Source organism: Branchiostoma belcheri, unplaced genomic scaffold, assembly GCF_001625305.1.
Source record: "Branchiostoma belcheri isolate BF01 breed outbred unplaced genomic scaffold, Haploidv18h27 scaffold45, whole genome shotgun sequence".
NCBI classification, from domain to species: domain Eukaryota; kingdom Metazoa; phylum Chordata; class Leptocardii; order Amphioxiformes; family Branchiostomatidae; genus Branchiostoma; species Branchiostoma belcheri.
The window spans coordinates 2,224,295-2,250,058 of record NW_017804076.1 but is presented as its reverse complement, the minus strand read 5'-3'; the positions used below and the strand labels follow the sequence as shown (position 1 = coordinate 2,250,058).

Sequence of the window (25,764 nt, the reverse complement as noted above, 5' to 3'; positions counted from 1 at the left end):
ATATACAGTAGGAATACTTCAATATGTATTTAATCAAGTAATATGTACATAGTATCCAGAACAAGTTTAGTTGCAAATAGCATTAAATTCAAAGTTGCAGCAGAAACATATTGAATGTCCACTTATACATGTAGCCTTTTGACCAAGCCTATGTAAAGTTAAGCTGCTGAGAACGAAAAGAGACTCTCAGCTAGATAAGGTTTAGTAACCACGTACAGCTGCAGTGATCAGTGGGTGCCGCGGATATTTTTCAAACTTTAATATATGTACATATACATGTATATATGTACATATACATGTATATCCAAAGTAAAGAGACATCAAGAGTTCTGTATGTCTTTTGATAGCTGAGAAGATTTTGTGTTTTTAACATTGTTGTTTACAAAAGATGAAAAAGGTGTGCATATAACAAGGAGTGATTTGTATTGATCTGAAATATCTGTTACCTCCCACTTTTTGAGTGATGATTAACATTACTGTAATAAACATTATGGACAAAGCTTGATGCACAGAACTTATTGCTTTATTTGTACGTTATTATGCTGTGAACGTAGCCAATGGGTCCAGGAGCAGTAGTGAACAGTCCCTCGTGTTGCATTTGGCATCCTCTTTTACTCATAACGGATAATCCCCTCTCTCCTTTCACTACATGTTAATGTACGCACCGCAACTAAACGCAATACAATGGACCTTTTAAACGCTTCTAAATGCCAAGCCTATCGTTGAGCTGTAGTTTACTGTAATATGAAATATATCGAAAATGTACTCCTGTAAATTCTTACATCCTAAGCAACATTGCCGATAACGCTAAAGTAGTCAAGTTTAAAAACAAGTTAATTTTGTGTCGATGCGGTCCGTCCTGCTTCTTGTGAACAGGAAGTAGGGGTACGTCATGAAGAAGTCTGAAACTTGTTTGTGAGTTGGAAGGTCTAAGAAAAATGCTGTGATCTGGAGATCCTGGAGACATTTTGGTCGCGTTTCTGTGTCCACAAGGTTCCCCTGACACTCAGGCACCTTCTTGGAGGTAAGTTAGGTTCTGGTTCGTCTTAGTTTTAGTGTAATTTTGCCGTCGAGGTCGGACTAGGTTTTGAGACGAGGTGAGAAAAACAAAGTTGTCAGTCATGGCCTGCTCATATTCCACAGCTAATTTTCTGCTGACTGGAAGATTAAAACCAGCTTTTTCACACGTGGTGATGGAAAAATGCACCGTCACTTCCTTTTTGCACAAAGGAAGTAAAAAAGGACATTATCGTGTGCTCTTTGCTTCGAAGAGACTAGTGCAAGCTGAGCTATATATTTTCTTCACTTTCACTAGTACTGGTACTGACTTAGCCAAAATAGGGCTAGGGGGATAAATTATTTGATACCAATTATTTTCCAGGTGAGTTTGACTACCGTAGGGTTAACATTTGCCTGTCCAAAGAGAGAAATGTTGCCCTTACTGTGGCTCAATCTCCTGACCATTTATCCACCCTATTTTGCTGGCCCTATTTTACTTCTTAGCCTGTCCAGAACTTCTTAGGAAGGCCTGGCGGAGGCTTGAAAATTATGCATAGTGCAGTGACATGCTGGTCACACATGTATAATTTATAAAAGAAGTGAGTTGGATCCACAGTTTGCAAATTTTTGGTGGCATATTTCACACCACATAGGTTTATTCTTTGTTTTGCTATGAAATGAAATGAAATTAAACGATGTTAAAATGATCTATTCCCCCCACATCATCCCTAGACTTCACACACGAACAGTGACTCACCACCTATTCGCAGTACCACCCACCACCCACAACATTAGCAGGAGATAATTAAATCATTCTGGCCCCACCAATCCTTGTCAAGAAATGATTTTCGTACCCGAACATGTTTTACTTTAATTTGGAGCATAGAAACATCAAATTGATGTTCTAAAAACAATGTGCTTTTATATCCAATACAGGTTGATGGGAATGCCGAGGTGCTGATAAATTGTTCCATCATCACCATGGAAACCGTTGTTGCCGTGGCGATCGCCATCTTGGCGGCCATCTTCGTGGCCTCGTTGATTTCCCTCCTGTTGGTGTGTAAACAGAAGTACTGCGGGCGGGCGGACCTGTACAAGCAGAGTCTGGCTATCAAGTAAGGTTTCTTATAATATATAGGTTTATTAGCATGAAAGGTTGATGGAGTCAACTGAAAATTTGGGGTAAGTCCCAATCTATCTAGTGTTGGAAGTTAAAGTTCAGTCTTTATTTCATATATAGGTTTCTTATATAAAGGTTTCTTAAGCTTTCTTATAATACAAGTCTGGACATGTCTTTCTAACCTGGTTTCTAAACCTATGTTAGCCCCCAGGTCTCTTGCAGAGAGGACGAAAGAGACTCAGCAACTTACTAGAATAGGTTTAGTAAAAAGGCTAGTGTTGTTCTTGGAGGGTTTAACAGTTATAATACAACAGGAGATGGAAAGTGTAGTCTTAGTCTATAGTTGTAATAATAACAGTGTACATGTACTTTTAAATCTGTGAAGTCAAATACAAAGTGAAACATCATCCTGTTCATATGGCTTATAGGTTTACTGTATTTCTGGACCTGTTTTCCCTCCAGTCGCCCCACAGTTGAGTTGGTGAGTGCGATGGAGACACATGGAGAAGTGTCAGATGTAGAGCTGACCAATGTTGCCTTCACACCCGACATCGACGATATTCTGGAGAATGAAGCTTGGATAGATGACGCATCGTGAGTTGGTCTTTACTTTGGAGCTTTGATCTTTCATTTTTGTAGTTTATATAATGTATAATTTTCTAATGTAAATATCACATGGAATACTTGGTCAATGCTATGTAAGCAACATGTTAACACTATGTGAATATTATATGAACACCATGTGAAAGCCATGTGAACACCATGTGAATGTTATATGAACACCATGTGAAAGCCATGTGAACACCATGTGAATGTTATATGAACACCATGTGAAAGCCATGTGAACACCATGAACACCATGTGAACACGTTCCTGTCTCCATCCCAGGGGACTGATCCCCCACTGTCTGGCCATCCTGAAGACGTGTCACCAGCTGACGGAGAGGCTGGTTGGCATGACGATGAACAACTCCCAGATCCGCAGTCAGGCTGACCTCGGGGAGGTAGTGGTGGTAGCAAAGAGAATCAGCCCAAGGTTCGCCTTTTTCCTTAAATGGTCTTCCATGTTCTTTTCAGTTGCAGTGCCCTCTGCATATGCTTAAATACTTTTCTAATAAAACATCTGTATCTGCTTGGATTAAAAGATTTCATCAAAGATATCATTCTTAATCCATCTCTTGTAGGGTTGATGATGTGGTTCGTTCCATGTATCCCCCCTTGGACCCCAAGTTACTTGAAGCTAGGTAAGTAGTTTTGAATACCCTCTCAGTGACAGTGTGTAGTCTTAACTGTGCAGTTTCTGACAAAAGGTTCACTAGTGGAAAGTATGTTACTTAAAACATCTACAAGTATCAGTTTTCAAAATTTAAGAACTTTATTGCACGACAATGGTACAGTTGTTTGGGGTTTTCTTTTCACAAAACTGAAACGTAAGCAGGTCAGTCACATAGTTGTTCCATGCAAGGCAGGAAACATTTTAGAATCTGATTGATGATGTATGATCATTGACAAAACTATTTCCCAGGTCTACTGCCCTGCTCCTGTCAGTCAGCCATCTCGCCCTTGTCACAAAGAACGCCTGTATGATGCCGGGGTCGCTGGACTGGATTGACAGCTCCATTTCTGACATGGAGGAACACATGTCTGTCCTACGCCAGGCAGCCATGTCCACCGAGGAACAGGAACCACCAGAGGCGAAGGAAGAATCACAATCCTCCCAGCTGTAAAATAACTAAAGTTTGTAACATTTGAAGGAACTGTTGAACGATAAACACTTGTATTGATTTTAGTTTGATTCTTTTGTGTGAAGGTTTCAAACCAAAACAGCTCAAGTGTCAACCGATAGACATTTTATAACGTAAATCAATGAGATTACAGATTGCTTCTGTATTTATAAGGTTGCAATGTAGAACATTCCAACTTTGCCAATAAAAGTGTAACCTTTGTAGTGCTAACAGTATTAGTGTTCTAATATACATGTACAAGTATATTGTCTAGCATTTGTAGTGCGTTATTAAGTTTTATGTTGTCATAGATAAGTTAGAAAGCCTCGTATTGGGCTTTATAGAAGTTATATTTTTGTAAAGCCATGGAGCTGTGTGTCTTTCTGAGGTAAGGTTAGACTTGGCATATCACGTAAACTGTACATACATTTGTACCCATCAGGACACTCCAGCCGCCACTTAATAGAGATGGTGGACGATATAACTCCCTGCTGTATGTTTAATCAAATGCTGATGTCACGTATCCATAAAGCCTCGTGTGAATAAGGTTGTGTGTCTGTAACCGTAACTCTTGTGAGTTTACGTTCGGAAGTGATTGGTCATTAATTATCCTGATGAAGGTGACAGTGATGTTGAAAATTTGATCCCTGTGTACTCTTTGTGTTGTAATAAAGTTTAACATTGTACTTTGATTACTACCAACACAGATGAATTTTCATGATAATTTGTACATGGACATGTAAGAAACTGTGATGGGATACTGTAACTTGCATGGTGCTTTCAGGTTTGGTTTTATGGATGTAAGGGAAATACGTACTTATCGTATGTACAAATGTAGTATTACAGTCATGTATTAAGTGTTGCTGTTGCTATGAAATATTACAAATATACACGTGATGTTTTCAAGATAGAATTTCATTGTAAAAATAGCAAATGTCCCTTTACAACTTTACAGGAGTATAGCGTTGTACATGAAATTGTCATAGAATTGTAGAAGAAGTGGAGATTATTTTGATAATTCCTGTAAGACTACTTGCAGGATATGTAATACTATGGGCATTATATGATGTCCTTGGTGATACTGGCAGAAGCCATTTACACTTTTTAACACTGTGAAACAGATTGAACAAGAAACAAGAATCTTGGAGATACATGTAATAAAAAGTGCCTTATTTGGGATAGGCCAGAATGGATCATAGAGATGTTGATCACGATTCTTAAAAAAAGTACTACTGTATTAAGTGTTCGACAGAAAAGGGCAAAGTGACACAAAAATTCAATCAAGTGCCTGACAATTTTTCTGTATGATCTGTCCCATGTGAAATCATTACTTTTCTTTATTCCAAGGAGGATTTAAACCTCATTGATTTATACATGTAACATTACTTTGTACAAAATGTAGTTGCCACCAAGTTTGCTAAAAGCAATGGTGTGTTTTGATGGAGTGGGTTTTTAACTGTACAGCTTTACAATTGTACCTTTTAGGTATGTATGGATGGAGAGGACTTGAAGGAGTGCTGGTGTTTCAATCTTTTATATACTTAATTTTGACTGTTGTTATTGCTGTTGATGCTGTCAATAAGAAATAAAATCTTCTTAGATTAGTAGATAGAAAAAGACTTACCCACACCATATATGTACAAAAATTTCCTAGATTGGAAGTTATTTGTATTAAATGTATTGAACTGTGTTTAAAATTGTCAGTTTTTGTTTTGAGGGGCAATTGTGGAACCTTGGATAGAAAAAAAAGGTGTCATGCTTTGCAATAGTAATCCGCCAGGTGTCGTTAGTAACGTGCTAGTATTCTTGGGCGATAACACTGTACTGGAGGGCATTGCACGCAAACGGCGTTCATGTGTACATTACATCTTGAATAGATACACTAAACGTTATTTTGAACACATGAATACACTAAGATCAAAGTAAGCTAACCCTAATATTTCCGATTAGAATGGCACATACCGAAATATAAGCACAATTTTTCAATTTATTTCTACCTATGATCAAAATGGAACAATCCGTCCCACGAAACAACATGGCGACAAATAAAAGTCTTTACTGAAACGTCGACTTTCACAGACGAGCAGTTTTCAGACCGACTGTAAAGTTTGAGGGTCATCTGGAAAACGGAATAGTTTACAAGCAGTCGCAGGTAAGTTTCGCCAACAAGATCCAGTACCAAATGTGCTAGGAACGCCAGTGGTTTAATGGACTCTTGGAAGTACAACACATCATATTTTGTGGTAAACAACAAAATTTTGTATCGGATCCGGAAGAGCCAAATAATTTGTGTGGCGCAGTAGAATTTTAAGCCCAATGTTTCTCACAAGGACGTTGGTTTATCGTTAACTGGACAATTGCTAAGGTTGACATAAAACACGCTACTTTCAAAATATATTAGACTTCCAACTGGGCACTACTAGTGGGATCCGCCCCTTCACGTTATAGTAAAATCTTTCACATAATTTGTTCCTGTCGCAATTTTACAACATTTTTCAATATCTGTAAGAAGTCCCAAACTACAGATAGCAGTAGATATGCTAACTTTTTGTGTTTCATTTAGCTCTGAGAAACAATGGACCATATCTTACAAGTCTATAGTTTTATAGAGGTTGTCATTAACAATTACCAGTTGTTGATGACCTTGTATTTTGCTTAATTGCATACAGACATGGGTGCCCCACCAAGCATGCTGCGCTGGGTGACAGTTGTCGGTGGTCTCGGCGCGGGTGTCCTCATCCACCTCATGATGACACAGATACAGCACAACGGGGTCTTCGACGACAGGTACATGAAACATCGCACCATCCACGTCGCTGAGGAAGAAGTGTCCAGAGTCTACATGAAACAGGAGGCCATGGAAGACAAGCTGGCACGTACTCGGGTTCTCTGTCTCGTCATCACGTCACCGAAGGGCAGGTCCAATCGTGAGCACATCAACTCCACCTGGGGTAGACACTGCGGAAAACTCCTGTTCGTCCACAACAAGAACGAACAGGACCTCCCGACACTCGTCTTAGACCAGAAGGACTCAGAAGTCTGCAAGAACTGGATGAGCCACAAGATCATGTTTGAGAAAGTCTTCACAGACTACGAGGAGAAGTATGATTGGTTCTTTGTTATCGAGGACACTTCGTGGGTTATCATCGAAAACTTGCGATACTTTCTCCTGACATACAACGGTACTACTCCCATCTACTTTGGACATATCACAGCTGACAACTATCCAGACAGAGGCGCTGGGTTTGTCATAAGTCAAAAGGCATTACAACTGTTACACCTTGTGTTGGGTGATGACAAACTGTGCCCAGACGACAGCAAGCTGATGGGAGCGAAGAATCCGGATCACCACCTAGCAAAATGCCTGAATAATGCAGGGGTGGAGATCGGGGACAGCAGAGACATCCGCGGTCGTCAGCGCTTCAACTTGGAGACACCTCAGGAACTCATCAGCCACAACCAGGTGGGTGGTCTGGGGCCTTGTTTGACTGATTTGCTCCTTTTTTTAAATTTTTTATTGCCCATTCCATGCTAGCAAACTTGCCCTCCATGCTCGTGACAAAGATTCATGTCTGTTGAGAACATCAAAAAGAAGAAGATAGGAAAAATATGAAAAATTGTATTTCCAGGAAAAAATGTCATTTTTTGTTATGTATGTTTTCAAAAGATACTCATGGCCAGTAAATTGTTCTGTAGTGTGTTTGTTCTGTGAGTGTTTTGGAATGATTTTTTTATTGGATGAATGGATGGATGGATGGATGGATGGATGGATGGATGGATGGATGGATGGATGGATGGATGGATGGATGGATGGATGGATGGATGGATGGATGGATGGATGGAGGAATGGATATACATATGCATAGTACCAAAGAAGTTGGAAAAAACAGCACAAATGTCACCTTTCCCTCAGAGTCAGAGTCCCACACATGGAACCCACACTTACACTAGCACATACTATACAGTAGTAGATAATACAGTACAATACTTGATCTATGGAAGTATTCTATGAATATGCATCAATATAAATATGATGCATAGTCAGCAACACAAACTTTCCTAGTGAAGGAGAGTGTTTCTGCAGTATTGCAACATTTGGGATTGTCTTAGTAAACACAATCAATTAAAACTGCTGATAACCACTGTGTTGCAGTCTTCCCTACATGCACCAAGTACATACACATAACATGTCCTATATATGCCTCTATGGATTGTATAAAGATGACTATTTATATTGTGATGTATGTTATCCTATGCTTCCCATGTGAAAATGTGTCTTCGTTGATATGCTGACAAAATTGCAACATTCTAGTCTTGTTTTATATTCATGAAATGCACGGTTCTTGTTTCAACTTGAAAAGTCTAATGTACTTTTGTAACAGTGGGGTTCAAGCGATTATTCATATTTACTGAGATCATCAGAAATATCCAGGATCTAAGAAAACTGGAGATTTAAAGGTAAAAATGCTACATGTTACACGGATTGTTACCAGAATTTTGTTTTTGTTTTTATTTATGGCAACTTTTTGAGTTCCATTCATCAAGTGGTTTCCTGTAAAACACCCATGATGCTTCTGTGCCACTCTGTGTCACTCCCAGGGATCTGAGACCCCATAGGTCGGTTAATCACTGCATAATACATGAAGAAGTGATGCCAAAATTCTTTTGGAACAACGTCATGTGATGCAGATGAAATACGGACGCATGTGCAAACTTGCAAATACTTAATTGAAGACGTGGCTGATCGTCCACAGTATCCAATTTTTCTCAATCGTTGAAACACTCATCGTGTAAATTGGGAAGCAGCTCTGGGCCCTTGGTTGTATCAAGTGTTCCAAGATGGCGGGCGGGGTGACCAAAAATTCCCTTGTCACCTTCGCCTTGGGCATTTTCTTCGGTTTTGGGATATCGTACGTGTTTGTGAACTATATATCGACACCATCGCACGGTCCTGGTCCCCCCGATCGAAGGTCTCTGCAGAGTAAGGAGGTAGAAGTGATGAAACAGCCATACGATCACCCGGAAGTAAATGTTGAAGACTCCCCGCACAAGGCGCTGGAGTGGACCGACTTGGACGATGCTCACCACAAAGGTGCGTAATATGTTTATCAAGAGCGTAGATCACTTGTAGTGCCAACTATTGCACGGGGAATTCGCTAAAAGTATGAACCACGGGTTGGTTTTGATCATGTAAAAGTGTAAAGATGCAAAAGTCGCATTTGGATGGTTTGAATAGTGGCAGGGGGCGTTTCGCACACGGAACATGGGCGATATAGCGATAGTGTTAATAAGACAAACAGATGTTTCCCAAGGACATCCTGGAAGTGCCCATGGGCTCTAGGGGCTCGACACGTATAACTGGAAACACTTCCAGCAACACGCAAGCTCAAGGTCGTGAGACAGCCATAAATCTGAACCAAATGAAACCCAACCACGTCTAGTGAAAATAGACGTGAAGCAAGGACAACAACATGTTTTTAATTATTGAGCTATCAGTAACGCTAAGGTGTAACTAATTAAGATAAGATTTTATCTTGCATTTGATCCTTGGATTGTGGGGAACTTCTAACATGATACATACAGTTGATACAGGCATACATACCAGAATGATATAAACATCAGTACATGAAACTTCACAGGGATCCTAAGATTATTCACTAAATTATTGTATTCCATGCAGTGCGTTTTATAAGTTGGTTGACACTCTATGATCTATCCAGTGTGAGGCTATTTGTAGATGATGCAAAGAATAGATGACTGATGTAACTTGTAATTTTGTAAGAAGACTTCAACTCTGAAATAGTTAGGCCATGTGCATAGCAAACAGACAGATTTCGCATGTAAATACAAGTTAAGTTAAGCTCCAGAAACAGCTACGATCCACATATGTAGGCATGATCACCCAGTTGACCTAAATTGGAGGTGAGCATTGGACCTAAATAGTGTTGAAATAGCAATGTTGTCCTTCCTTGCAGTTTTGATCCCAGTTCTAAAAGCCAAGTCTTAGGAATGATAACATGTTAACATAAGATGTCTCCCAGAGAAAAGACTGACAGAAAAGGTTAGGTATGTTCAAGTAAACAACCACTACTAAGTTTGTTTTTCTACAAAACCAAAAATGATTTGGAGTAGACGAATGAAACATGGAGAGTTATGGCATTGAATTTTATATCTTCTTCATTAAAAAAGACTATAGATTCATGTTTGTAAATGTGAGTTTGATGGATAACAATGTATATGTGCATATGCATTTTTTCCAAGCTCAGCTCCTCCAAATTCATACCTCTACGCAGACTACTTAACTGGACAAAACATTAACCAGGGCGTCCTGCCCAGGGTGCAAGGTAGTGTGGCTCATGGGGAGCAGTGCTAACTGACCATATGATGATGTGAACTTACAAGGTCACAGTAGTACAAATGTATTATAGTGTAGTGAGAAAACCACCTGTTCATAATGAGAAAGCCACCTGTTCAGAGCAGGTAGATTTGCATATATAGAATACTTCCCTTTTGTGAAGCTGGTGACCTTCCGATGACCCAGACAGTAATGGCTGACCTGTTTCCCCCATGTAGTGTAGATGATTTAGGGAGACTTCTCACTGCTCTGTTAAAACAAACATTTACCCCAGTAACATCTGCTATCTATAACCTTAGAATGGGTGGTCTGAGCAAACACAGTTACAAAGGGGTTTCTGCACCAATTAAAGTCCTTTGAATGTGGCAGAAAATATACAGTACCAAATTCTTAGGCCCAAAAATGTGTCCATTTGAAATGATTTTCCATCTACAATCAGAAATTTTTGTTTGAATGATTTTTAGGACCTTGGGAAAAGGTCACATATCTACTAGTAGAAAGATCTGTAGATAGGCTTTTCTGCATTCAATACGTTTTTTGATTCCTTATTTTCTTAACTAGGTTGTTTCACAAGCTTTGAAAATTTTACCTTCAAAAATCACTGAAAAATTGACAAAACAAGGCTATGTACTCTAGTATGCAACAATATGATAGTCAATTATATTTTATGACTTTTATCTAGGCTTAGAAGTAAAACAACAGAAAGTTCTTAAATTCCTTGGGAATCAGCTAATTTGCATTTTTTTTTCATGCGTACAAAACCCAAACCCAACAAAGGTGAAGGTTCTTCAACATGTTTTCTTCTGTTGTACGTACGAATTGTTTGATTTCCGCCTCCAGAAATGAAAACAAATTAGATGGTGTGCTATGTCATTGGCCAGAAAGTTCCTGAAACTCCTATTGTTCTGTAGTATTGTTTGATTTTGGCTTCAAAGCCTGAAAATAAACATGATGTTGTGCTACATCATAGGCTAGAAAGTTTCTGAAACATCTTTTGTTCTATAGTGTATATTGTTTGATGTTGGCTTCAAAACCGAGAACAAACATGATGTCGTACTACATCATAGGCTAGAAAGTTTCTGAAACATCTTTTGTTCTGTAGTTTATATTGTTTGATGTTGTCTTCAAAACTAAAAATAAACATGATAGTGTGCTACGTCATTGGCCAAAAAAGTTCTTAAACTTCTTTTGTTCTGTAGTTTATATTGTTTGATGTTGGCTTCAAAAATAAAAAATAAACATGATAGTGTGCTACGTCATTGGCCAGAAAAGTTCTTTAACTTCTTTTGTTCTTTAGTGTATGTTGTTTGATTCTGGCTTCAAAACCGAAAATAAACATGATGTTGTGCTACATCATAGGCTAGAAAGTTTCTGAAACATCTTTTGTTCTGTAGTTTATATTGTTCAGTTTTGGCTTCAAAACCGAAAATAAACATGATGGTGTGCTACGTCATTGGCCGGAAAAGTTCTTAAACTTCTTTTGTTTTGTAGTGTATGTTGTTTGATTCTGGCTTCAAAACCGAAAATAAACATGATGATGTGCAGTGTCATTGGCCGGAAAGGTTCTGAAACTGTTTTGCTGGACGCATTGTTTGATTTTTGGCCCCCAAAAAACAAAAATGACAGCGTGCTACGTCGTCAGCTCATTTTCTTGTTGACCATTTACAACGTTGTTCTTCATTTCCACAACCGCCACTCGCTTGACCAAATATCAATGAGTTATGCTGTTGATATAAATACAAACCCAGACTACAGCCACTACACAGTGATATGGATCAAAAACATATTAAGCAATGTCATAATAAACAATGTACTTGTCATAATAAACATGGGAACAAATGCATGTATGGTGACTTGGAATGGTACAAATTGTGGTAGGCTTTCAAAAACTTTTAGCTAACTCAATATTGTGGCTTGCGTTTTTGTGACAGCTAGTCGTTTATTCAAAGATCAAAGAAATAATCTGTCATTTTTCAGAACTGGCATACTTGTCATATTTCCAAAAGTTGTTTTTAGATGTTTCTTGACCTTTTAAATATGTGTGTACTTCGTTCATTATCTTGATGATATTCTTGTTCTTGTGATGTGCCTTTCTGTGAAAAATGACAAATTCATTTTTGCACATGCACTTAGGAAGATGACAAGCCAGTGCCTAGCTATAGAGAATAGTACCTGTATGGGACACTGTGCAAGCTGTTAAATTATTCAGAAAGCTGGCATGCTACAATTGTGTCCTACAGAGTCTAGTGGCTGTGTCATTGGACCAGTGCAGGGGGCACTATTGTTGTCAGCTGAGTCGTAACCTTTAACAAAAGACTAGCTATGTTTGCTCCAAACCCAACCAACACTACACCCTCTTGAGCAAATAGTCAAACACCTGCATGGCTCACACAAAAGGATCCCAGCAGGCACAATGGCACTAGAATGGCTAGATGCCTCCGCTCTGCTGTGCCTGTTTGTACGTGCTTTTGAACTTGAATAATGACTCTTAATTGATTGCTGTACAAATATTTACAGAGGGATTTTAACAGAACCCTCTGTTTGGTCTACTGAGTATGGGAAATTGAAGGGCAAACATGTAGAAGGCCCAACCCATACGTCTATCTATTAGATTGTGATCAATTTAAGTATGGGAACTTACATGTAAAACCAAGATGCTGACAATCCAAATCACAATGCCTTCATACAAGGAGGAAATGGGTTGGTAGCTGAACATAAAAATGTCCTATCTACAGATACCTCTGATACAGGATTTCCCTTTGTGGGATGCTGCATGCAACTACACATCAGTGGTTGCCAAGCCAAAGAAGATGAAAGCTTTTACTACAAATATCAGTATTCATGCGTAACCTTAAGGCCTTTAAAATTAGTCTGACTTTGATCTTTGCTTTGTAGATCTGATAAGTGGTAGTTTTAGTGCTTTAACCTTTTCCACATCCTGTTATAATTCTACCACCCAAGTTTGCTCACGCACACGTACAAGGATGTGTCTACAAGCACAGAGACACCTCAAAGCATACTACTAGTATCACAGTTCTCATTGCAATACCTCTTTGTTGTTGTTGTGTAACTTGCTAAAGCTGCAGGGTACGTCAAATTCAAATGATTTGTGAAAAAGATATCCTTAACACTCTCAAGTGCTAGTACTACTACAAATTATAATAATATAAAAGGATATAAAATGTGAAAAGGGCTTTTCAAACAGCCTTGCTTTTAATTTTGGAACTAGCTGTTCCATTCCTAGACAACATATACACATGTAGCATATGGGTCCACTTACAGTAAGGGTCTGCTTCAGGGTTATTCCTAATTATAGCCTGGTAAACACATCATTAGTCTGGCCCCCTCTAGTAGCACCAGTAGACACTAGCCTGGTCTTGAGTGTATGCACTTGATTAAAGCGTGGAATTGCTGCTGGAGGATAGGCTACTTGCTTGGCTGCCTTAATGTCAGACTTGATTTAAATTCTTTCTAGTGTCCATAACTACCAGGTATGTAGAGTATGATAAACATAAATGGGAACAGAACACCCTGAAAGTGTTATCTTAGTTTAGAGAAAAAAATACAGTATAACAAGTACTGGTTGTAGTGCTTAATTCTACTAACAGCTTGGTGTAATACTTAAAATTAAAGAAGAAGTGATAATGATTTCTTGTAAATGTGTATGCTTTGTACATAAATATGTTTTTCTGCACACCCTCCACAGGCCAAGACAAAGAGGCGCAGGAGTTGTATGACAGTGTTCGCGTGCTCTGCTGGGTCATGACGCAACCCGACAACCTTGACAAGAAGGCCAAACACGTGAAGGCGACGTGGGCCAAACGCTGCAACAAAATCCTTTACATGAGCTCGAATGCCGAGCCAAACTTTCCAGTCATCGGGCTAGGAACGGGAGAGGGCCGCGACAAACTCTGGGCGAAAACAAAAGCCGCGTACGAGTACATATACAAAAACCACATTGACGATGCTGACTGGTTCATGAAGGCAGACGACGACACTTTCGTAGTCGTAGAAAACTTGAGATATATGTTGAAAGACTACGACCCCACAGAACCTGTCTATTTCGGGCGGCGGTTCAAACCGTTCGTTAAGCAGGGTTACATGAGTGGTGGGGCCGGCTACGTCCTCAGCAAAGAGGCAGTGAAAAAATTTGTGGAGGGGAACTGTAAAGCACGGTCCATTATGGAGGACGTAGAGATGGGTCGATGTATGGAACAGGTCGGGGTGCGTGCGGAGGATTCGCGAGATAAACTCGGCCGCGAGAGATTCCACCCCTTCGTCCCCGAACATCACCTCATTCCAGGGAGGGTACCAAAAGGCAACTGGTACTGGAAGTATCAGTTCTACCCAGCCCACGATGTAAGTTGGATTATAGCTGGGCCTTTTTACCGGTTCCAGGATTTGGGGGGTTAGGATTTAGTTCAGTTTTATCTTGGAGCTCCTTCAAACAAAGCACAGTGGGACTTGGGAACAGAGGCACTGTAGGCAACTGATACACCTGGTATTAGAAGTGTTAGTGATATCTCTGTTGCTATGGGAGGTTATATCCCCATGTGGGGTTGAACATAAACTAATTTGAGCAACATGGCGTGATGAAGCTGTGGTGGGTACAGAATGGTTAGAAACTTTAGCCTTTCGAGAGCCAGTCTTTCTTTTAGGGAGCTAATATAATAACTCAGGTTGAATAGGTTATTTGGTCTAGGAGGAAAGCACATTCTATAGAAACAGTAGACTTGACGTGTGATTTGAATCAGTACGAGTTGGGAGGGTGTTACTACTGGAAAATTTCAAATTACACACTCTGTCTACATTTCATCTTCATGACCATAAGTTTGCACGTATGGCAATACAAATTGGGTGCAGTATCTTTGTTGAGAGTTCAGGGTTAAAGGTATTTTTATAGCTCCACTACAGATGACGTTTCAGGCTAGCTGTATGGCACTTGAAATATAAACTGTATTATGACTCTAACATTGCAGTGTAAGTATGTGTGGGGTACAGTATGGGTGTTTGTACAGTCTGGTATGGTAGGATATTGCATATGGTATGATGGTTGGTAGAATGGTGTACGTGTATATGTGACAGTTTGAAAATTTCTTTTGATGTTTGGAATACTTGATGGTGCAACAGATTGAAAGATTGATTAAATGTGTGAAATAAGGTCTGTCATAGTTGCATTGTGTATGATGATTACATTTTAATGATGAGTGGTATGGGCTGTTGCGTGCTGTTTGTATCAGTGTTTACTAACAAATTAAAGCTATATGTTTCACATGTTATTGTGTTATGTGCAAACACACAGCTTTTTCTTTTATCCTTTTAGAGCTTGTTTGCCAAGTCGGTCTATCAAGGAGGGTTTGTTTAGAATCCAAATTCCATTCAAGGTGATAGGTTGATTTTGGCTACAGCATAGATCAAAGTGCACAGTATAAGATGGTATTACACAAGATTACAGTGAACATTAGCAGCAGCATCCAGTGTAAGAATGAAAACCATTTCTCATGGCTCTTGTAAACAAGTTATGGCACCAATCCGAGTGATGTACATTGTCTTTGAAACAGAGTCAAGGGTGGGAACAGAGCCATATTGCTTTGTTGACGTAGCTCAAAGTACAGTTAAGATTGGTTCTTTTTTATTTCACCTTTGCCCCCAACGTTATTCTAAGGCTGTTCCCTTGCTTTGAGTGGGTAAATTTGAAATCCAAATGGTTTCAGTGTGTTTAAATGACATTTTCCGGGTAGTTGATATGATAAATCTCTCACTATAGATGACATCTACCCACAAAGTATGAAAGATTGTCACAGAAATCTTCTATGTAAATGTTTTATTCATTTTTCATTATTTGTCATTAGATCTCTCCATTTTGATTGTTTATTTTACTGTGATGTTTTATTTTTATTATTTCTCATTATCTGCATTTTGATTTTACAGTGATATATCTTTATATGTGTAATTTATTACTAAACTTCTAAAAGTGATGCTTGTGAGTGAGTTGCTGATTAACAATGGGATGAAAGATGCTGACTGGTTTAACCATGTATTTTTGTGTATTAACCATGTAGACTAACCTCCCAACTAACCAACAGACATTCCAACAGATCACAGTTGTGTGTTCATCTGACAAACGGCTCACTTCAATCTCATACACTAACATTTCATTCCATCACTATTGACATGTAGGAGGCAAAACGACTGCTGCTTTGCAACAAATAAAAGTTGGCCATTTAACAAGCATCTCTTTCTTTTGTTTTCACACTAACTTGACTCCTCTTACGAGCTTGACGATCAATGTCGCAACGAGCTAACACAAGAACTGACCGACAGACCGATGGTCAGACGTTTAATGGCGACGAACTGTGTTCTATTTACAGGGACCAGACTGCTGTTCGGACTATGCCATCTCTTTCCACTATGTGTCCCCAGCTAGTATGTATGTGCTGGAGTATATGACGTATCATCTCAGGCCATTTGGATACAACTACACTCCCCCAATCGATCTCAACAGACCAAGAACAAAACCCCCTCCTCCCCAATAAGCCAACCCCCTCATCTGAAATTCTGAGGTACTTTGTACGATCTATTTAGTTCACCACAGTAGAGCTTCTGTGTCACTTGCATGCATGGTTTACTTACTCATGGTGTGTTGTGCATTTTTTTTCTTCTTGTTTTCATGTTGTTTCATTTCTCTTATTTTAGGGTGCTGACCCAACCGTGTGGGGAGGGCTTTTCTTTTGGACCTTCTCATCCTTGTTTTCTTCAGTATTTTGCACTTACCAAACTTTCCGTGCACATTTTCTTGTATAGATCACTGCATGCCTCGTTTTTATATGATATTGGTGTTGTCTGCATTTATTTTCGTCCCCTTTTTAGGGTCCTCGGGCTATCCCCTTCACTTGTGGTTTTGGAGTCAAAGCTGTATTCCTGTAACACGTACCATCCCACTAGCTAACACGTCTCTCTTATTTGCTGCCTTTTTGCTAATAATTATTTGACCTTGTTTGCTAATGTGGTGGTGGGTGTCCTGTCTCTTCCTTCCTGTAGGGCCCTGATTGCTGCTCCGACTTTGCCATCACTTTCCACTACATCACCCCAAATACTATGTACGTCCTAGAATACATGACCTATCACCTCCGTCCTTATGGGTACAACTACCCACAGTTGTCTGGCATGGGAGGTGTAGGTAAGTCCCCTGCAGAGGAAAAACAACCAGAAAAGGGGAAAGGGGAGAAAGAGAAGGAGGCAGATACAAAGAAAACAAAAGAGGATCTTAAAGAGGAGAAGAAACCAGAAGACAAGCAAAAGGAAAAAGAGACCAAGCCAGCAAAAGAACAAAGTGACAAAGAAAAGCCAAATGGCAGTGATAAGTTAACGGAGAAAGAAAGACTTGCAAATGAGAAGAACGAAATCATCCTAGATGATGATTACGAAGAAGAGGAGGAAGAAGATAAAATGGAGGGAGAGAAAGAAGGCCAGGATGAAGAAGATACTGACATAGAAGAAGATATTGACAATGATGCGAATGAAAAGGAAGGGCAAGGAAATGGAGATGGGATGAAAGGGGATGATTACAATGAAGAAGAGGAGGAGGAGGAAGATTATGATGAGGATGATGAAGACAATGATGACAAAGAAGAAGAGGATGAAAAGGAGGAGGAGGATTATGATGACACTGACAATGAGGAAAAAGATGAGGAAAAAGATGAAAAAGACTATGAAGATGGGGAAGATGATAATGGTGGGGATAAAGAGGAATATGACGAGGAGGAAGAGAAAGATGAGAAAGAGAACAAAAATGATGAAGACTACTATGAGGATGACACGTAGCAAAAAGCCTAGAAAATGGAACTGAAAATCATCTTTTAAATCTAGAGATTTATAATTGCAAATGATATCTTAGAAATATAACAACAATGAGGTCAAAGCAACCCTTTCTGTGATATTTGATACCGTGTATACTGTGAGAAGTCAAAACAAGTGTATTCTGCAGTTTCTTTCAAAGTTGAGTTGGTTAGCTTCTGAGAACAGTTGTAATGCAAAAGAATGTGGTCCCAAACGCATCATGTTGGTTCGGAAGCGTATGGGTCAGAAATTCAACTCCAGCCATGCACCATGATGAGGATGTAAACTTATAACTCAGTCATGTTTGGGAGCACATTCTTAACACTATAGCAGCACCACATATCTACAGTGTGAAGTGGATGCAGTCAGTGTTGCCCAGAGGAAGGTGACAGATGGTCACCAAAATTTTGGCTATGTATAACCAATTGGTTGTGTACAAAAAACTTTGTTATCCATTCTGTCTTTTGTTTGGAAGACGATCCCCCTATGGATCTTATCCATGTTGATACCTCATTGTTGTTCTCTGATGTTTTTGTCTTGCCACATTCCCTCCTAAAACGTATGTATGGTGTGTCTAGTTGATGTGCTGTTCCCATCAATGAGTGTACAGTTTTGTACTTACCAAAGCAAGAAGCATGAATCAATTTTATAATGTCACTACAAGAAAACAGGTTGTGAATATGCAGTACTATTGGAATGCAATTGTGGGATATATGAGACATGCAAAATATTGATAAGTCACCACCTATATCATATATGTGTGGTAATAAAGTATACACCATGTCAAAAGCAAGCTGGTGATATTTTTTCACAAAAATGATTGCAGCTGTACATACATGTATGAAATTCAAAACAACAGTTGAGCTGAACCCAGCATTAGATTGTTCTTACTGAATTGATGGATTGATCTTGTAAATACATGTATAAGGACTCACATACTTTATTTGAAAGCCATTGAAAAAACAACAACACTGCATATTGTGTTGGGTTTTATCTCCCCTGAAAAGTGGAAGAAAAGTCCCCCATCTGGATTTTGTAACATCATATTCAAGTTAGAGTACTCTTAACAAAATATGCAATTTGCTTAGTCAATGTACTTAAATCTATTCATGATTGGAGACAGGATCCTGACAATAACTTGATATAAGAATGGGCCAACTAGCAAACTTGTATCATGATGTACTATATTGTGTACCTTTTTGTTTTGTTAATATGTTATGTCAAGGTGTCACATATTTGTTTGTCCTTCAGGGATATGTAGCAAATATATAAGTTTGGAATGATATCAACTTCTCGTGAACTTTTGGCAAGGCCTGGTATGAAGATACTTGGTTTTATTATAGTTTAGGATACAGGAATATTTATTGAATAATCCAGAATTTAAGGTGAGTAGACTTGATTATGTAGTTTGTTGCAAGGATGTTTAGGAAAATTTGATTGTATTTATAACTCTTCTTAAACTACTGTTTCATCAAAGTGCCTGCTTTTCATAGTTGCTAGGATACCAAACTAGAGACTGTACGTATACATTGCAGTAGGAATGTAACGGCAAGGTATTGAAATGTAAATCATGGAAACAAGGCCTAGATGAGATTAGAACTACATATAGTTTGCTGTAAGAACATAACCAGGTACTTCTATAAATAACTATTGATAATGAAGCTTGTTCATATTGCATACTGTAAAAGTCAGTTGAGATGGTAACACAAAGATTCCTCAGTGTTTTAAGTGTAACTCATGTTACTGGTAGAAAAATGTCTCCAATTGTCTTGTTCCTTTTACGTACACATGTTGTATGTCTGTATGGTTACTGGAGTGCAACTGTGCAATAACTACCAACCGCTTTACAGCTTGGAAACAGAAGGCAGGCTCTCACTCAAAAGAAGTCGTCATCTGAAAGTGAAGCCCTTTTGGCACAACCAACAATCTCCTACTTGGCATTGTTTCAGCAATTTGTCAGCTTCCTTTAACCTTTGGCACACTGAAGTAGCCGTTTAGCCATATATTTGGTGATTGGTGTTTGTTCTTTATTGGCTACAGGGTTAGGCAGCAGGGAGAAGGTTAATAAAGCATAATGTTTGTTGCAAGGCAGTTGACAAGTTGCCAGCTTGTTGGCTGGTGGGAAGTTGTTTGCCTGTATTACACAATATCCTGCTGTCCGGGGCTGATTGGGCTTCCTTCCAGGGGATCTGGCCAGCAGATGGACGGCTAGAAGCATAATGTATTCAGGCTAACAAATTGTTGATTGTGTGAAAAAAACTTAACTTTCAAATGACCTGCTAAGTCTGGGGGACTTCTTTCGGAATTCCCCCAGACAACCCATCCCTTACTGTGAGAAAATGTCACCTTTCAGACATCTAAAATCTTGTAAAATCAGTGATTCTGTTGAGTAAGATGCCTGGTTCTGTTCCTTATGTTAAAAGAACTATTCTTGTTTATTCCAAGATTGAAAAAAAAATCAAGGGAAGTGTACCGCTATAATCTCAGTTTTATCACATTTGTTGATTAGCATAAACTGTAGTATTTTTGGTGATTTTAAAGCTTTGCTCAGATTGTACTGTCATTGATCTTTCAAATGGTCAACAACATTGCAATGCAGAAAAATCATTGCAATATATCTACATGCAAATACATATGCTTGTGCCTTCAGCTTTTTCATGACTGAAAGCAACACTCAAAACCTGATTGCACTGCCATGTGGAAACTCCATTCTTAGTGTGTAAAAACTTCATGAAATCATGCTTGTACATAATGACCAACTTACATGTACTATTACGGTGATGTGCATGGCCTAGTGGAATTTGCCCATATCAAAAGGCCGGATACATAAGGTGGCTTTTTCATAGTTGTATTTAGGTTGAGTGAAGAAAAGTTGTATATTGTGTTGCACTTGTGGATGATGACTTTTAGTTTAGCACAGGATCCTTTATTCATAATTAATTCACTAATGTTCACGTAGACATTCCAGGGTTGATGCATTATGATACAATGGGATAATAAAGTGTAAAATACAGCATGTCATGGTCAAGTTGTTGTTTTTTTGGTAGTTCAAAGTGTTTATGTAGGACTACTCATGGCCTTGGTAGGCGAGGATGTGTTGTTACAGTAGTTGTTGATGTTATGTAGTCTCAAAGCAGATATTAGGACATCAGCTGGGAGATTATTAAACTGTAGGGGTGGTGATATGTTGACGTAGGTACATGTAATGAGATACACAAGAACAGTTACACAAGCTACGATTTTGAAAACAGAGACATTTCAAACAGCATCCACTACATGTACATGAGACCAATGAAAAGTGGATGCTACTTGAAATGTCAGACAAAAGTTGCTTGAGTACTGGTAACTGTGTTCTTGAGTAGTGGTGATGGTTGGTAGCTTATTACAAAATGCACGAGAAAAGATGTGACACTAGGCCTGTTTATTATTCCCACAATATTCAGACAGCTTACATGTGAAAGACCACGTTGTAGTTAACATCTGTACAAAGATGGGAGACTTTCCGATTTCAAAGAACAAAATATAGCTCTTTATTTCATCTCGACTCCCAAAACATTTCTTATTAGAAGACTGACAGAAATCCCAGTTGTAGTAATCTGGGAACAAGAGTCAAGGCATGATTAAAATTCATTCTATGGTCTTGTTCCCAGAGTACAAAACTTTTTGATGAGGATAAAGAAACATTGTTACTATCACATTCCACACACAATTCCCACTGCACTGCTTTTACTACTGAAACACTACCAAAATTAAGAAGGCTAAGATCAAAATAGATGGACTTTAACATGGGGTAGACATCAAGTAAAGTAAAATGAGGTGGGGTTGATCCTGAAAACAGTTTTGTTCTCAATTGTCTTATCTGTGTTAAACAGAGTGCAAATCTTGAGACATGAGTGTGATTTGCTATAAATATTTCTGGCCACAAATATTTGTCACGTTCGGTTATTCACAGCAATACTGAGCTTCATTGTTCGGTGAACAGCAGTAAAAATACTGTCAGTTGCTTTGACATAATCTTCTCTTTCACACAAATGAACTTTCCGTAGCATCGCCTGGACTCGAATCTGTTGAGATGGCTATTTTGAGTTTGTTGCATTTGTTTAATGTTAAGTATTGTATATGTAAGGCTGTCTTCCAGGGTGGTTTGGTTTGACAGCTTTTCCACCGTGGCTTGTCTTCCTGCAATGTCTAAATGATAAAATACAGATGCTCACTTTTAGACTTCTTTTCACAATATGTACAGTAAAGATGTGTTTTGAAAGTTTCAGGGAGGAAATAGCATGTCAACACAATATTTCAAAACACCCTGTAGTCAGCCATGTTCACAGGCACAAGATAAAATATCCCAGCTCACATATCAAAGAGTCACGTACACGAAAAATCAGCCATTTTCTATTAGCTATAGGATCCATTCTTAATGCTAGGAAGTTCCAAGCTTCTTTCAACACCTCCAAAGACCAGTCTGCCAAGAATTCTAATTTTCTCACTGCACGTCAAGTGTGTATAATATAATTTCTGAACAAGCATTTTGAAATACATTTTTTTCATGTCTTTTGCACACAATACAATGTATCTTTCTGTCACAAAAGTATGATGGAGGAAGCACATATTTTCAATAGATACATGTGGGATAGCATGGACTGAGGTAAATGCAGCAAGGCAGTATGGGATGCAATGGAAATGCCGGACCAAGGTAATGAAGGAACAAAAAGCCATGGCATTTTCAAACCAGCTTATTAAAATTGTATCACAAAAGGTGAAGAGCTTCTAGCTCTTTGGGGGTGTGAAAGAAGAAATAGTGGACTTCTTCAAAGACGATGTGTTCTAAAGCTCTTCCTACGGCTGTGGTGAAGCGGGTTATTGTGCTCCGACCAGCTTTTTCAGTCCCTCGGTGGACATGGACTTGGGTCGCTCCAGCGGAAGGCCCAGGGCGCGGCTCCAGATGTACGAGGCGAGGCAGCCCAGGGCGCGAGACACTCCGAACAGCACGGTGTAGTATTGCATCTCTTTACAGCCATAATACTGGAGAAACAACAAGGAAAACATCAGCAGGAATGCTTGGTGAAATAAATGAAAATGTGACAAGCTTCTTGTGCTGAACAAGGTTTGGGCCCTTGTTGAGTTGCGCTTCCTAGACATTATATATTTGGCTCCCTACTGTATTTACAAAAAGTTTTGCCGCTTTGAGTGCAGGCAAGTGCTAGGCTGTACATACTCTCTATACTATAGGCCCTTTCTGTCTTAGTGGGTCTAATCTGCAGTTCCATCAGTACTAGCCAGGTGGCATTACACCCTATCAGTATTACTGGTGCATGCTACAGTAGCCTGTGTGTACACAAGCTCTAGCTGCCAGGGGATGGGGAGACGTTAACCTTTGGACGGGTCAGCGGCCAGGAGCACGATTTAGTCTGGCTACATGCTGCAGTATCAGTAGATCTATATGGCATAAGCTTTTCCTTTGCTTCTTGCAATGAAGAAAAATATTTGCTGCCCAATGTGGGTACAGACATAGTTCTTACCTGCAACAGCACACCACTGTGAGCGTCCACGTTGGGCCAGGGGTTCTTGGCCTTGCCCTGCTCCAGCAACACTCCAGGCACAATCTGTGTTCACAAAAAAATAAACATGTCACTACAAGGGTCACAAATACTGGGGAGCTTGTAGTAACCATTATCTTTGTGGACCAGTGTAGCCCTGACACTACTACGGTATTTTCTTCCTTGGAACAGCCAGTCAGTCTGAATTTTTTGCCATCATGTCAATTTTGTTTGATATTGAACCATGTCCTAGGGAGGTTCAAGGGTATGCTCCCCCTGGAAAATGTTGAAATCTTGACCCTTTGAAAAGCTCTTTCCTGCAATTTGAGGGACAAATTTTGCTGGTGCACTAAGCTTAGTTTAATGACATCTCTTTCCGCACCCATTTTTGCCAATCAGATTGGGCAAAATATTTGTCCGCCACGAGCGGCAACATTCTGTCTGGTTAGAACACTGCTTTGGAAAAAACCAAGCAGTGCTATGATATCAGTCATGATCTCACCTTGTACAGCTGAGACACCAGTTTGAACATGGGGTCATCAGGCAGGTGCTTCAGGGCAAACTCTCGCTGGCACGTGTACCGAGGGTCCGTCTTACGCAGCACGGCGTGCCCGTAACCAGGAACAACCTGACGGAAGAAAGACACATCAAACCTCGAATCATGGCATTCTGTTATGCATCAAAACAATAGCAGCAACTTGTTGGCAAATTGCAGCATAACAGCTTGGCCCCATCCAGATGTTCAGGAATGGGTACTACATGTATTTACAAAGTAAGTAATGTTCTGATTTTCTTTTATTGGTGCTTTCCCCTTTAGACAAGTAATATGTGTCAATTGTCAGTCACATTTTGGTACAGCCAGATTCTGGCTGAACAAATGTAAGAGTTACTCATTTCCTTCTTGCATGTCTCTTGGCATAAGTTCTGACTCAAAGTTGTGGATTTCTGGCTGAATTTTTAAAAGTTACTTCCTTCGTGCATTTCTCATGGAACAAGTTCAAGTGTTGTGAATTTCATTTCAGTTTAGATACAGCTGCTGTGACTCAGTGTATGGAGTAAGTCTCTGTACTGACCTGTCCTCCCTTCAGTGTGTTCCAGATGAAATCCCTCAGCTGTTCATCAGACACCTCACCTCCCAGGTCCTGCTGCAGCTTAGTCAGCCACACCAACACTTCCTACAGCGACAACAAACATAACCTGGGTTACACAACTACTCCTAGTCATGGGCCCCTCCCCAAGACCAGTAGAAGGGCTGCTAAAAACGTCGTAATGTAGTCAGGCTAATAAACACACTCAACTTGCTGTGGCAGGACGAATGTTTAAAATGTGAACAGAACCTGTCAAACAGCAACCAATTTTCAAGTGTACTGGTCACCAAGTCTTGTTGGTCATCAGCATGAGCTAAAATCATTTGTCATTGGTATCAAAAGTGGATTGTAGCTGTAACATAGATAAACTATATTGCACAACAGTTGCACAAGGTCTACTGCTATATAACAAACATACATGGAGACCTTACAAAGACAATAATATAGTGGTACAGGGTGGGAATGTGCTTGTACAATCAATGGTGGAATTTCTAGCATGTAGCCATTCATTTTATGCATTGTCCTATATATATAGAATACATGTGTATAAACATCTGTTTGTTTACCTGGTTTGCCAGTCCGTGAAGGGGCCCTGCCAGCCCGTTCATGGCAGCTGCGAAGGACAGGTAGGGGTCAGACAGCGCGCTGCCTACCAAGTGACAGGTGTGGGCGCTGACGTTGCCTCCCTCATGGTCACTGTACAGGGGAACAAACACATTACAACATAATACATACACTTGGTGCATATAATTTACTAGTACCGGTACTCCCTACTATAATGAGCACAAATGCCTTCTGAGTAACACAGAACATTACTTAAAGTTAGACACTACGTCAAATATTGTGTACAGGAAAAAAGGTACTTTTAATTTGTAGATGTAGCATGAAAATTAAGAAGCTTTAAACAAATATGAAAAATTAGGTCTAAAGTAACTACAGAAGTAAAGCGGATACATTGCTATTTCTGGACAAAATGTGTTTGACCCACAACTACAAATTTATCTACATTACTGGACTTATTTCTACCTAGGAATTAGTTTGAAACCATAAGTTGAGATAAACTCTTTGTAGACAAGGTTGTGTGTGTGTGTGTGGTGGGGGGG

General features: G+C 39.5%; 3 protein-coding genes across 6 annotated transcripts in view; 2 read left to right on the top strand and 1 right to left on the bottom strand.

Annotated features, from left to right (window-relative positions):
* The first annotated feature begins 858 nt into the window (after window positions 1–858).
* Window positions 859–5,527, top strand: LOC109478772 (transmembrane protein 98-like). 2 transcript variants are annotated; one of them, XM_019780530.1, is made up of 6 exons: window positions 859–1,024; window positions 1,936–2,114; window positions 2,582–2,713; window positions 3,008–3,154; window positions 3,303–3,362; window positions 3,644–5,527. In XM_019780530.1, the coding sequence occupies exons 2-6, from the start codon at window positions 1,981–1,983 to the stop codon at window positions 3,843–3,845; spliced, it is 675 nt and encodes a 224-aa protein (XP_019636089.1). In that variant the 5' UTR covers window positions 859–1,024; window positions 1,936–1,980; the 3' UTR covers window positions 3,846–5,527. The 2 variants fall into 2 exon arrangements, with proteins under 2 accessions (XP_019636089.1, XP_019636091.1); XM_019780532.1 differs by having other exon boundaries at window positions 1,931–2,114.
* Window positions 5,528–5,841: 314 nt separating this feature from the next.
* LOC109478771 (glycoprotein-N-acetylgalactosamine 3-beta-galactosyltransferase 1-like) lies at window positions 5,842–18,243 on the top strand. Of its 3 annotated transcripts, none has more exons than XM_019780528.1 (3): window positions 5,842–5,994; window positions 6,512–7,305; window positions 17,239–18,243. In XM_019780528.1, the coding sequence occupies exons 2-3, from the start codon at window positions 6,514–6,516 to the stop codon at window positions 18,019–18,021; spliced, it is 1,575 nt and encodes a 524-aa protein (XP_019636087.1). In that variant the 5' UTR covers window positions 5,842–5,994; window positions 6,512–6,513; the 3' UTR covers window positions 18,022–18,243. The 3 variants fall into 3 exon arrangements, with proteins under 3 accessions (XP_019636087.1, XP_019636088.1, XP_019636086.1); XM_019780529.1 differs by lacking the exon at window positions 5,842–5,994 and adding an exon at window positions 6,067–6,085; XM_019780527.1 differs by lacking the exons at window positions 5,842–5,994; window positions 6,512–7,305 and adding exons at window positions 8,380–8,934; window positions 13,904–14,556.
* A 3,196-nt stretch (window positions 18,244–21,439) lies between these two features.
* The window catches only part of LOC109478766 (citrate synthase, mitochondrial-like), a 12,023-nt gene continuing 7,698 nt past the window's right edge, over window positions 21,440–25,764 (bottom strand). The window contains exons 8-12 of the mRNA XM_019780520.1: window positions 25,228–25,357; window positions 24,647–24,748; window positions 24,076–24,201; window positions 23,556–23,639; window positions 21,440–23,058 (exon numbers count right to left, since the gene is read on the bottom strand). Coding sequence (XP_019636079.1) covers window positions 22,894–23,058; window positions 23,556–23,639; window positions 24,076–24,201; window positions 24,647–24,748; window positions 25,228–25,357 — 607 coding nt within the window. The 3' untranslated portion in view covers window positions 21,440–22,893. The remainder of the gene's footprint in view (window positions 23,059–23,555; window positions 23,640–24,075; window positions 24,202–24,646; window positions 24,749–25,227; window positions 25,358–25,764) is intronic.

Coding starts and splice junctions, on each gene's coding strand:
- LOC109478772 (XM_019780530.1), top strand. CDS start 1,981: ATGGAAACCGTTGTTGCCGTGGCGATCGCCATCTTGGCGGCCATCTTC. Junction 2,115..2,581: donor AAGCAGAGTCTGGCTATCAA/GTAAGGTTTCTT, acceptor TTTTCCCTCCAG/TCGCCCCACAGTTGAGTTGG. Junction 3,155..3,302: donor GCAAAGAGAATCAGCCCAAG/GTTCGCCTTTTT, acceptor CATCTCTTGTAG/GGTTGATGATGTGGTTCGTT.
- LOC109478771 (XM_019780527.1), top strand. CDS start 8,682: ATGGCGGGCGGGGTGACCAAAAATTCCCTTGTCACCTTCGCCTTGGGC. Junction 8,935..13,903: donor GGACGATGCTCACCACAAAG/GTGCGTAATATG, acceptor CACCCTCCACAG/GCCAAGACAAAGAGGCGCAG. Junction 14,557..17,238: donor AGTTCTACCCAGCCCACGAT/GTAAGTTGGATT, acceptor TCCTTCCTGTAG/GGCCCTGATTGCTGCTCCGA.